The following is an 11,619-nucleotide window of genomic DNA, read 5'->3' as shown; positions in this document are numbered from 1 at the left end:
TGATGCTTCTTGGATGGTTTTCAGTTGCACCTAAGGAACCAGACGCGCTGTGTACACAGGAGAAGTTTATGCGCGTAGGAATGTGTGTGTATATTAGCGCACAGCTGCACTGCTCTCCTGTCCCTCCTGCAGCTGATCTATGTAGCAGGGACTTGAGGAAAGTTTTTTGCATCAGTAAACTGCTTCTCTTCCCCCTTTCCTCCCCCGCACCTGCCCAACCTGACCCCCTTTGCAGCAGCAGCACAGTAAAACACATACTGAAATCTCTTTTTCTCTCTCATCTTCTTGTTTTTCTAGATGTTTCCCCTGCCAGTAGCTAATGGAAAAAACAGACCCACGACCCTAGCAAGCACTCAGTTTGGAGGATCAGGTACTGTCATCTTTTTTTTTTTTCTTAACACAGTAATTTTTTTTGCAATAAATTGTGTTTGCTTCCAGCGACCCAAATGGAGGGGTTTCTGTAGTTTTGTGTGTTTACATATTTTTCTGGTGATGGTCTGCTGCTGTTTCTCTGGATGCTTTTCTTGTTGCTCCACATATCTCCAGGTAGGCAAAGCTCCTCTTGCCAATCTGTCTCTGGTTAAGAAGTCACTACCTGAGCTGAAGGTTGTTGTCTCGCCGTTCCAATGGACACAGCCTGAGAGCAGACACTCAATGCCGTTCTCTTAAGCTGCTTAGAGGGATGCATGTCTGCAGACGTACGTCCTGGAAGACTTTTGCTGTACGTCACCGAGAAGACACGGCGTTAGTGGTTAATTTCTGGGGCTCAGCCTCCCAAAGGGAGGCTCTGGTGCAGTTTGGGTGCCTGCTCTATTCAGCAGCTCCCTGCTGTTGGGTGGGATCTCTGCATCCCCAGAGGAGCCTTTGCAAAGCCCTCCTGGCCCGATGGCTGCACTGGAGTGGTGGGCAGCAAGGGTGGCTGGAGCTGCGTCACCAGACCCTGCTGTGGTTTTGGGGTGCTGTCGAGCAGAGCCTCATGTGTCCCACTTTGCTGTGGTGCCCTCCAAGCCCAGCAGCTGGCCCTGCTCCCTGAAAATGCTGAGCAGCTGTGGCTGCAGAGATGGGGCCAGGGGTGCCAGCATCAAAGGGAGTGGGGTGCCTGCGGGGAGGAGCAGCCTGGCGATTTGGCTGCGATAGGAGACTCTCTGAAGGGCGCGTAGCTTTAGATGTCTGATGGGGAAACGCGGCAGTGGTTAATTTGAGGCTGAAGTGGAGAATTCCCCGGCCAGGCGGCCAACACGGTGCCGTGCCAGGCTTTTGAAGCCCAGGGAAGCCACTCTGCGCAGGACTCGCTGCGGCCCCTGGCATGCAGGAAGTTCGGTGAATTTGCCCTTCTTGCTGAAACACGCTGGAGCTTTGTGGATGGTTAAAACTTGACCTGCTCTGCCCTGGGCTGACTCGAGGTGTCCAGGGAAACTCCTGGCAATGGGAAATGGCTGTACCCTGAAACTGGGAGGCATCTGGAGACTGGAGTGGGATTTTGGGATAGCAGCTTTGTTGCCGCAGCATGCTGTGGGGCAGCTCTCGGGGAAACCTGCAGAAGCAGGACTGGAGGTGTGGACTCTGCCCTGCTCCTGCCCTTTTCGGCCAGAGAAATTAAATGCTTTCAGATGGGACTGTTTAGCTGCATGTCAAGATGGGTTTGAGCAAACATTTTTACAGGCAGGGAAGCTGTTGAGTGGGCGCTGGAGGAAATTCGAGGGGAGAAAACTCTTGGGTTAACGCAGATGGAAGCCAGTCTCTCCAGTGAGCGTTCCTGTGTGCGACTTCTGCTGTTAAAATAATCCACAAAAGACGCGCAACACACTAGTGAGAGCATAGTAATGGAGCAAACTCGCATTAACTCGTTTCCTGCTCGGAGGCTGGCTTGGCTGCAGGGTTTATAGCGCTGGCCAGCGAGGAGAGGCTGCGAGCGGGGCTCTGCACAGCCGGCGCAGCCACCGGACCCCCCTCCACTTGGCTGCGCGGCTGCTGAAATGACACAGAATCTTTTATTCCCCCTGCCCCCCCCCCTTCTTTTTTTTCGGGTGAGTGAAAGGTAATGTTGACACCACCCTTCCTCTGGGCTGCTGCTTTTTGAGTCTGGCTGTGAGCAGTTCATAAAAACAGAGGACTGGTGTTATACAACCGCACTGAAGGCAGTTGCACAATCGTGGCTGTCCCGGTCTCGGGACTCTGCGGCCGCTCTTTTGTCCTGCAGGGTTGGAAACGCAGCTTGGGGATTGGCTTTGGGGAAGCCTTTTCCTCCAGCACCGGTGTCATCCCTCAGTCAGTCATGCTCACCTTTGGAGAGCAGGAGATGTATTTTATTTGCATGTCGGCTTTGTGACTTCTCTCTGGTCCTAAATGATTGATTTTTGCTGGTGAGGTGAATGACTGCAGTAAGACATTAACAAGAGGTGCCATGCACAGGGGCGTCGTGGTGTTAGAAGGATCCAAGGTGTCTACACTGGATCCTAGATAGCGGCGGGTGGTTGTTTTCATAGCTTGTTGATGTTGGTTTAGCTTAATTCAGTCACTGACAGCAAGGTACAGTTGGATACTGGTACATCCCCAAAGGCATAGCCAGCCATCCGGCTCCAATTTTGATTTGAAGTCGAATCGTCACCAACTCTGATGTGGTTGGGGGTGAAGAGCAGATGGTCCTTGGATTTGGGAACCCAGACTTGCTGAGAGAGCAGGGCACCTTGCAGCCATGTCATAGTCTGGACCTGGAGATTAGCTCCCGAAATGTTCTTCCCTCCTGAAGTCTTCTTCCCTTACAGGAAGGCCTGGGATTCATCTTTAATGTGCCTCGTGTTTTTCACACACTCCTGTTCAATGGGTTTTCCATCCCTCTGGTAAAGCCAGCGCAGTGTTTCACCTCCGCTGCTGTCCCTCTGCCTGGAACAGAGGCACAAACACTGATTTGTTTAAGTCTCATCTCAGTAGTGTGCACCACGATGCCTCTTTATTTGGGGTTATTGTAGTAACCCCAGTATATTGTCAGTAATAATAAACCAATGTTGTCTTATGTGCCAGCAAAAACAGCATTTCATGCTTCTGCCCACCTTTAGATGTGTGAATTCCTGGTCTCCCTGTTTTCATCTCTCTCCTCCTTGGGGACATCCTCGGGGTCTGTAGCTTTTGTGTTTTTCCCCTCCGGAGGAGCTGTTAACTCCAGGCTCTTTCCTCCCCCGGAGAAGTGAGGAGTGAGGGGAGCGAGGCAGTGACTGATGACTCTCAGCCAAAATGCCCCGCTAGCCAAGATGAGATTCTTGCTTCCAAAGCCCAGCTGATAAATAAAGTAGTGCAGGCATTTGAAACAGTGCTACTAGAAAATCACAGTGATAAAATTGCCCTAAATGCAAATCCTTCTCAAATTCCAGTTAATAATTGCCCTGGCCAAGAGTCTGGTGCTCATGCGGGTGGCCCCTTCACAAAGAGGAACCCCTTTCTCTCTCTCAGGCCAGGAAAATTCAAAGTCTTAATGCAAGCCCTCCAGCTTTGCGATCCCTTTGCTTTTATATTTGTCTCCTGGTTTTATTTTAAGCGCTGCCACTGTTTCCCTCATTTCTGTCCTTAAATGCACCGGGGAGGAACTGGTTTAGCTACCCCGCCGCATGGACAATTCAGCACCTCCGCTTTGCGTTTTCTTGGCAAGGCGAAACCCAACCATTGCCACAAGGATGGGGCTGACGTCACCCGGGCCATGTCTGCAGCATTTATAGCACATATAGGTCACCGCGGGGAAGTTGCTCTTCCTGGGGCTTTGAGCTGCAACCAATGTTTTCCAGCGTGAGCCGTGTCATTTGCTGCGGGTATTTTATTTTAGCCGGGACGCTCAGTGTGTGCCTATTGTCCTGGTCCTGGAAGGCTGCGGTTTCATCGTCCCCTCCCCATACTGTTTGTTTATTATTTGCAGTAGCGAAACATTTAAAACCCTGTGCTCCACACCCCCCCCACCCCATGTCATAGTTCATAAATGACTAGTCTGATCAGAAACGAGCTCCCTCCCAGCGCGCTTAATTAAACTGCGCCTCTAGCAGGAAAGCACTCGTGCTAAATTTCACATGGAAATAACCATTTTTAATTGACATTACGGCAGTAGGAGTGGCAGGAGGCAGAGAAGTTTCATCGTCTTTTTGCAGCCCGGGCCGTGGCTGCTGAGTTTTTGGCAGGGTCAGTGCACGCCAGCTGCGCCTTTGCTTCAGCAGAGGAGTTGGGGCTCTGCGGAGTGGGGAAATAAAACCAAGGCAAACGGTGGTGCGAGGTAAAGCATCTCCTGGAGCAGCTCATGAGCGTGGCTTTGCATCCATGGTTAATATGGAGAGCGTGCAACCATCTCCCCTTCGCATCAGGAATGGGACATGGTGCCAGGTTTGTGTCCTATTGAAGCAGGAGCCCAGGCGGTCTCCTGCTGACAGGTTATTCTGCTCACAACGAATACAAGCTTTGCTAAAAAATCAGCTTTTTCTTTTTTTGAGTAAGTGAATTCACCATTAAATGTCTTCTCCTCCTTGCTTTGTGCTGAGGGGAGCTCCCTTGCTTGGGATCTCTTTGGGTTTGGAAGGGAGAGTCCTCTCCTCCTCTGTGCTGTGATTTCCACCCCCAAAATTTGTTCGGTGCTTTTTTTGCTAGCGAGGTGGTGAGATGAGGGAACTGTTGAGGGAATTGCTTTGATCGGGGCAAGTTCATAAAACACATTTGAAGCTGGCTAACTGGGGAGTTTTTCAAAGAGTTACAAGCTGGTGCATGTAACAAAATTTAAGTTATAGTCTACTGAACAAAGTAAATGCATTCTCCCTGGAGGTAGGTGAGTCTGCGTCCCCTTTGAAAGCCTGCTTTAAACAACGTTCAAACTTGGATACCTGTGGCAACAGCACCGAAAGTAATAAATTCTCCGAAAGATGAGGTTGTCTCTTTAATTGGTGCTATGGGTGAGCTGTTTGAAGATGTAATTATTTTGTGTGTGCACGCAGCCCTGGATCGGGAAGCTCTGAGGTGGGGAGGGTCCCGTGTGCCCGGTGCCTGCCCCAGCAGCTCCCCATCACCGGATGGGGGGTTCACAGTCAAAGCCTCGAAGTTGGAGAGCTGCGAAGAGCAAAGCGCAGCGTTTCTGTTGCCGTGCTGTCAGCAATTGAGTTTCAGGCTGCAGAAACGCATTTGCAGCTATTTCCCATAGTGAGGAAAGCAGGAGCTTTTATTAGTAAGGATGTATCACGTTTTCCTACTGACTGCCTCTAGTTCCCACATGTTTTGCTTATGCTGAAGTGGGAGTGATGGGCTTTGCTTGCTATTTTGATAGATGATGAAAGGCAGACATGAGGTGCGCAATATGGGACTCGATATTTAAAACTGGCACTTTCCATTAAAGTACCTACTTCAGGCTGCTTGTTTATGTTGCGGTTGCGTGCGTGCCCATGCCGCAGGCTCGCAAAACTGTCACTAAACACAAAGCCACCACAACAAAAAAGTCAAAGCAGAAAAATTCGCCTCCCTGCCTATTGATAGCATGACCGTTTCTTTCAAAGTAAAAATCACCGGTGGTGGACTTAGAGCTGGTTTGATGGTTGGACTTGATGATCTTAAAGGTCTTTTCCAACCAAAACCATTCTATGATGCTACGAAAAACAAAATAAAAGCTTTCTCATGGCCAAGTCAAGCTTGTGAAGCTGTGAGGCTTTGTTCACCTGGGAAGAGGCAAACCCTGCAGCCCTCCGCCTCTCTCCACACCCCTGGAGCAGAGCCCGTTCCTGGGGTGTAGGAGGATGCTCCTGGGGGTACCCCATGTGCTGCAGCCCCAGCCTTTCCAGTGGCCAAGCCTGGAGGACTTCCAGGGAAGTTGTCTCCCACGTGCTACTCAGGTGTGTTAGCTTCCTGCTCTGGTTTGGTCTCTGCCTTTGAGAGCTCCTCTTCTCCTTCCTCTCCCCTTTCTGCTCCCTGTTTTTCCCATGGGGCGGGTCCTGTTAACCAGGATGCAGAAAGCAGGGTTTGGGAGAAAAGGCTTGGAAGGTCCGAAAGCTAGGGGCAGGGAGTGTGGGGCAGCAGGAAATAGCAAGCATGGGGGAACAAATGGCAGGGTAAGATCTTCACGCTTGTCCCCTTCACCCAGCATCACCCCTGGTTGCATCTCTGATCCTCGTGTCTGTTTCTTTTTCTATCCCTTGAATTTTCAGGCAAGCTGGGAGCGAGGGTGTCCTGCCAGAGGCACAGCCGGTTTCTGACAGCCACATCTTTTGGGAAGAGCAGGAAAAGGGCGATGGTGATGCTCTGAGAGCAGCTTGGTGCTGCTCCGGCAGCTGGGGAGAGGCAAATATCACCCAGTCCCTGACTTGGTGCGTGTTTATCTTCAGGGCATGAAAGGGTGCACGTTTTCAGGTCTTTGGGGTTGGTTTTTTTTGTTCTTCTACCTTGGGGAAGAGTCCTCCTGGCTGGATTGGAGATTTTGAACTAGGAAAGAGCATGGGGAATGCTGAGGGTGCCAGAGCCAAAGCTGCACTGAGATAAGTGACAGCTTTTGTTTAGAAACTGCAAATTTGACACAGACCTTGTTTAAGCACACAGTTCTAACTTTGCCAAAGAGCTGAAGCCGTAGCGCTCCCTCCTGCTGGCAGAGCGTTTCCCTGCCCTAGACGAGGCAGTTCAGCCCTGCTGTAACCGTGCCTGCTCGAGGGGTGATGATGAGACAAGTGCATCTTATGTAAAAATCACATGCCTTGCCTGGCTTGGGGCTGACGTGAAGCCGGGCGAGCAACGAACCTTCTCCCTTTCAAAAGAACATGTCCAAGCTCAAACACCCTCTTTTCTTTTAATAAGAGGAGCTGGTTGTGTATTAATTGTGTGCCTGATGTCTTTGGGCCAGGGTCTCATTGCAAATATCTTCTGGAGGGCGGCTCTGCCTCAGCCCACCCCAAATCCTGCCCATGTGGCACGTCTTGACGTGGGGCTGAGGTCTGAATTGTTTGCCTGTGTCTCAGCATCCCGGCTCGAGGCCTTGCATGCTTGTTGTGCCCTTTCCAAAGGGGAGGGCTGGCTTTGGAAGGGGCCCAGCAGGGCTGGCAAGCGATTCGGCTGGACCTCGCGGCTGCTAATTTCAAATTCTGCATGCTCTGTAGGGTGCCCGATGCCGGCACGTGTCCCCTGTGTGACCAGTCACTCTGCCTAGTGCGCCTCCGTTGTTCATCTTTATGTGCAGTGAAATTCAAATTGAAATTATTGCTAGTATTATTTTTAGTTTCAGACAACAAATGGATGTCTTAAGGGGCTGGATTTAATACATAGTGCTGTTTTGTTACTCTGAATGGCCTCATCTAACTGGCACTATGTTCTCAGTGTTAACATGGCTGAAGGATGCTGGAAATATGTCTTCTCTGCTCACTAGCACCCAAAATCACTGGTAAAGGTGATGTTTTGGATGCTTTTCTAACACAAGAGCAGACTCTGAACCCAACTGTGTCGTGGTGTTACTTGCAAGCTGCATTTTCCTAATTGGGAAGATGATGATGATGATGATGTACCTCTTTAGCTGAAGGAAGGCAGTGTTGACCACCGTGGTCATTGGAGTGAAGTTGTGAGCATCATGAGCAGGTTTGGGACCTGTCCCCTGCGGTACAGGGGTCCCAGTGCACGTAATCCCCGGATTTGTTTCTCTTTTGCTTTGGCACTCACTGCATGATGAGGCTCCTCTCTGCTATTGCTCAGCCTCTTTTACCTGCTCCGAGCACAGAGGGGTTTGGAGGTGAGGATGGGCAGTGACCTGCGTGGGGTCACGCTTCCCAGCTATCAGGCAGCTTAGAGGCTGAAAAACCCCTAAAATGCTGGAAAGTAGGATTTTTCCACAGGGTGGTTGAGGACAGCCTGTCCTCAGCGGGTTGGTGGCTGTGACCCTGCCAGACCTTGGAGCAGAGACGAGCCAGCACGGGGAGCATCTCGCCACACGCTTCTGCCAAAAGGTTCCCAAATACTTTGCAAGTCTTGATTAGCGCATTAGCTTAAACAAATTGAGTTATATATGCCACAGAGGGAAAAAAGGTACTGCACTCCTTCAGTGTTGACTTAAAGTTTAATTAATTTTGTTGCCAAATGAGGCATGAAATACACTGTGAAATACATTGTGGTGCTGCATGCCTAATTGTATGGGGGACTGGGAGCACAGCGAGTGCTGAGGATCAGAGATCACCTGAGGCGAGCTGGGGCGTGGAGCTCTCGTGGCACTGGAACGTGTGCTTCTGGCGGTGGCCGCAAGTGAATTTGGGGGTACCTGCACCCCAGCAGCGCTCCCCAGGGGAAATGGGGTCAGGCTGACCTCTTCACACACAATGGAAGCAGCGTCTGAAGATGCAGTTGTGCCCAAGGGTTTGTCACTGGTTTTTGGCTGAAGGATCCAATGCTGGAGCCAAACAGAGGCGCTCGGGGTCTGTCCTGTCCGGAGTGCAGCAGGAGCGACCGCTGTGGCCATTGCATCTTTGCTGTCTGAGAACTGATTCAACCTGGGTTTGGGCTAGGATGGGGAGTTTGCAGTCTGGTTACAGAGATTCTGGGTTTTTCTGCCCCAGGTGGCCTTGCAGGGTGGAAATAGAGAGAAGGAAACATCAGAGGAGGAAAAAAGCTGAACCCCAAGTGAGATTTCTTGGTTCAGCCTTTGAGAGTTTCTGTAGCGGGTGTTTTGATGCTCTTCTTGCTGCCGTGGAGGTTGTCTTCACAGCGCCTTGCTCCTTTTTTTTTGGAAAGAGGCAGTCCAGGACATCTGCTCCCTTTTCTTTTAATCCTGAATGTTTCAATTAACCCTCCAGGTAGCACAACTCCAAAGCCAGCAAGGAGAAAAATTTAAAAAAATACTATCCATCTGCCTGCTAACCCCGAGAAGCACATCCCCACCTCCAAAGTGACCTAAGGCAGCATCTCCCTCTAAATTTAGCTTGAAGATTGCGTCAGGAGCAAGAGGGAGGTGAATTTAATGTGGCATAAGCTTCTTCTAGCAGGGGAGTCTTCATGGTTGGACAGGGACCAAAAATAAATAAACAGGCGTTGTTTCAGGGGGGCTGCGATGAGACTGGGAGGAAGGGCAGCCTTCGGCACCCCAGTATGTGTGTGGAGGTGGTTTTTTCATACCAAGGACAGTCATCTACAAAACCTTGGTCCACCCTAAAGGGGAAGAACCTTCCAGGGATGCAGGTGATGCTCCCATGTCCGGGCTGCAGAGCGAGCTGTGGGGTCTCTTTGGTGGCAGCACTCACCTCTCCTGGGGACCCCGGTGGGTTTGGTGACCGCCTGCAGATCAAGGCAGAGCTGTTCCTCTCCGCCTCAGATTTTGAATCCTCTTCTGCCCATCCTTCATCCCTGGCCCCTGAGAACGAGGAATCGGTGGGGTTTTTCCCTCTCCAAAAGCCCTCCTGGGTCTCTGTCTTGGTGCGCTTTGGTCGCAAAGATGGTAGCAACAACCCATCATGGCCCAGATCTGGAAGAAGACCCCACCACACTCCTGCAGGACAAGGCGTGGAGGACACTGGTGTTGCCAGTCACCTCTCTCACCTTTCAGGGGGGACAAGGGTGGCTTGGTTGTGAGAAGCGACAAACCCCGTCCTTGTGGTGGCGAGTGTGTGACCGCTGCTTGGAGAGCGGGGAGGTCCTGGGCCCCTTCTGCTTTTCTACTCTCTTTTTTTTTTTTAAAGTGAGGTGGTCTCCCTTCCAAAGGCTTCCTAATGCCCCGTTAACATTGTTATACAAAACAGCAGTATGCCATTTAATTAGGAAAAATACGTACTAACCTCTACCATATGTTGCTCTTCTCTTCATATTTGCATTTGAAAGTCCAGCTGAATTTCAATGTGAAACTGGATTTTATCCAAATGATGAATGGCCCGGGAGGCTGTGGGAAGGTGGATGTGCCTCTCTATCACATGGGGTTGCTTTTTTTGGTTTTGTTTCTCCATTTTAAAGAAAAAGAACGTAAAGTGAGGTTGCTTTATTTCGTGTGCTGTGGTTCAAACTGTTCACACCTTTCCTCTCAAACATTGAGCCTTGTTTTCCCAGCCTGACGTTGGATGGGGTTTGTGCCCGTGTGCCGTGGGTTGTCCCCTGGCGTGCAGCGCTTTGCTGAGCATGCACCAGCCACAGCTTCCTAACTGGGGGCTGAAGCTTTTTGCCTTTTTATTTTAGTTTCTTGGTGTGGTGGCAGCTCCAGGCCCTTCCCAGATGGAGTTGTGGTTTCTCTGTGGCCATTGCTTCTCCAGCAGCATTCCCAGGCCGCTGTAAAACAGGAGCGAGGACACCTCGCTGCTGAGGAAGAGCTGCTTTGGGAGCCGTACGGTGCCTGGGTCCATGGCGCCATATCCCCATGGTCCCTTGGAGCTGCCCAGACTCTCCACTTAGCCAGAGGTTGGATTTTTCTTCTCGTCTGAGGTACATTTAAACAGAGTTAAGCTCTGTAACAAGCTCCATGTTACATCACTGAGCTGGATGCGCTCACATGGCTCTTAGTGACCTTTTACCTCACCTACCTGGCAGAAAAACTCCTTAAAAATCACTTCATATCCTGATTATTTCACATCCTCTGTGAATCTGTCCTCGGAGGCTCGCCTGGGTACCAGGCTGGCCGTGGTGCTCGCAGGCGGAGCTGGTTGTCACAGGCTTCTGACTTCTGTTCTCCTTTCTCTTGGCCTCTCGGAGATCAGTTCAGTTCAATCTTTAAGACAGTTTTTGTTGGGGTTTTTTGTTGTGTTAATGCAGCTGAACTAATATGATTACATTTCCAGATTTGGGTAATGGAATAACAAGTCAGGAAGCTCCTTTTTCCCCCTGCTTTTTTAAATTTTTTTTTTTTTGAGAGAGAATTTTATGTCACTTCCAAATTATCCAAGTCTCCAGTAGGGAAAATCTTTCCCTTTCTCAGTTACTCTTGGCACAAGGGCTTCTTGCGACCATGACTTTGGGTGCAGCACCCAGCCCTGGTGTAGGGGCTGCTGCACTGCGCTCTGTGCCGTGGTTGACCACGGACGTGGAGCAAACACGGGGTTGTCCTGGATGCCCACAAACTGGGTCTCTCCTTCCTCAGGATGGGTCTTCCCTTCCTCGTGAAAGCCCCAGGCCCAAGGGGCCATGTGTGTCCCCCAGTGCTGCGTTTGGGGCAGAGACCCCTGCACGCTCGCCCTTCCCAGCATCACAAGTGCATTGGCTTTGCTCGCCTCTGTGCTCACTCTCAGATTTCGGAGGAGCGATCTGGAAAACAGCTCAAGCCAAATCACTTCGCAATGGCAACTTCCTTTCTAAAAAGAGAAGGATGTTGCGGAGTTAGTGGCTTCCCATTATTTTCCCCAATTTGAGCGCTCTCTCACCAGTGCTCCCCCACTGTCAGGCTGTGCGGTCTGCTCTGGTTTGGAGACAGCCTCACCAAAAGCACGCTGCGGCATAGAGCACCCACATTTCAGAGCCCCAAAACATGGAGCTGCTCTTCCCTCCTGTCCTGGGGTACAGCTGGAGCCCCCGCACCGGCACAGCCCCGAGCAGGAGCGGGGCTGCGGCGTTTGCCCTTCTTTGGGTATGCTGTAAGAAGGTAATGAGTCACTTTCCACCGAGCCGATAGTTACCCGGCTCCTGTCTTGTATTTGTGTTGTGTAGCCAGCAGGATTATTTATAACT

At 50.9% G+C, this 11,619-nt stretch overlaps 1 protein-coding gene across 1 annotated transcript in view; it reads left to right on the top strand.

The window, feature by feature from the left end:
- The first annotated feature begins 297 nt into the window (after positions 1–297).
- TCF3 (transcription factor 3) overlaps positions 298–11,619 on the top strand; it is a 59,147-nt gene continuing 47,825 nt past the window's right edge. The window contains exon 1 of the mRNA XM_010184361.1: positions 298–370. Within this exon, the coding sequence (XP_010182663.1) occupies positions 298–370 (73 nt within the window). The remainder of the gene's footprint in view (positions 371–11,619) is intronic.

This window comes from Mesitornis unicolor, unplaced genomic scaffold (assembly GCF_000695765.1).
Source record: "Mesitornis unicolor isolate BGI_N332 unplaced genomic scaffold, ASM69576v1 scaffold33415, whole genome shotgun sequence".
Taxonomy (NCBI): Eukaryota; Metazoa; Chordata; class Aves; order Mesitornithiformes; family Mesitornithidae; genus Mesitornis; species Mesitornis unicolor.
The sequence above is the reverse complement of the archived record's forward strand: the minus strand, read 5'-3'. Positions and strand labels throughout refer to the sequence as shown.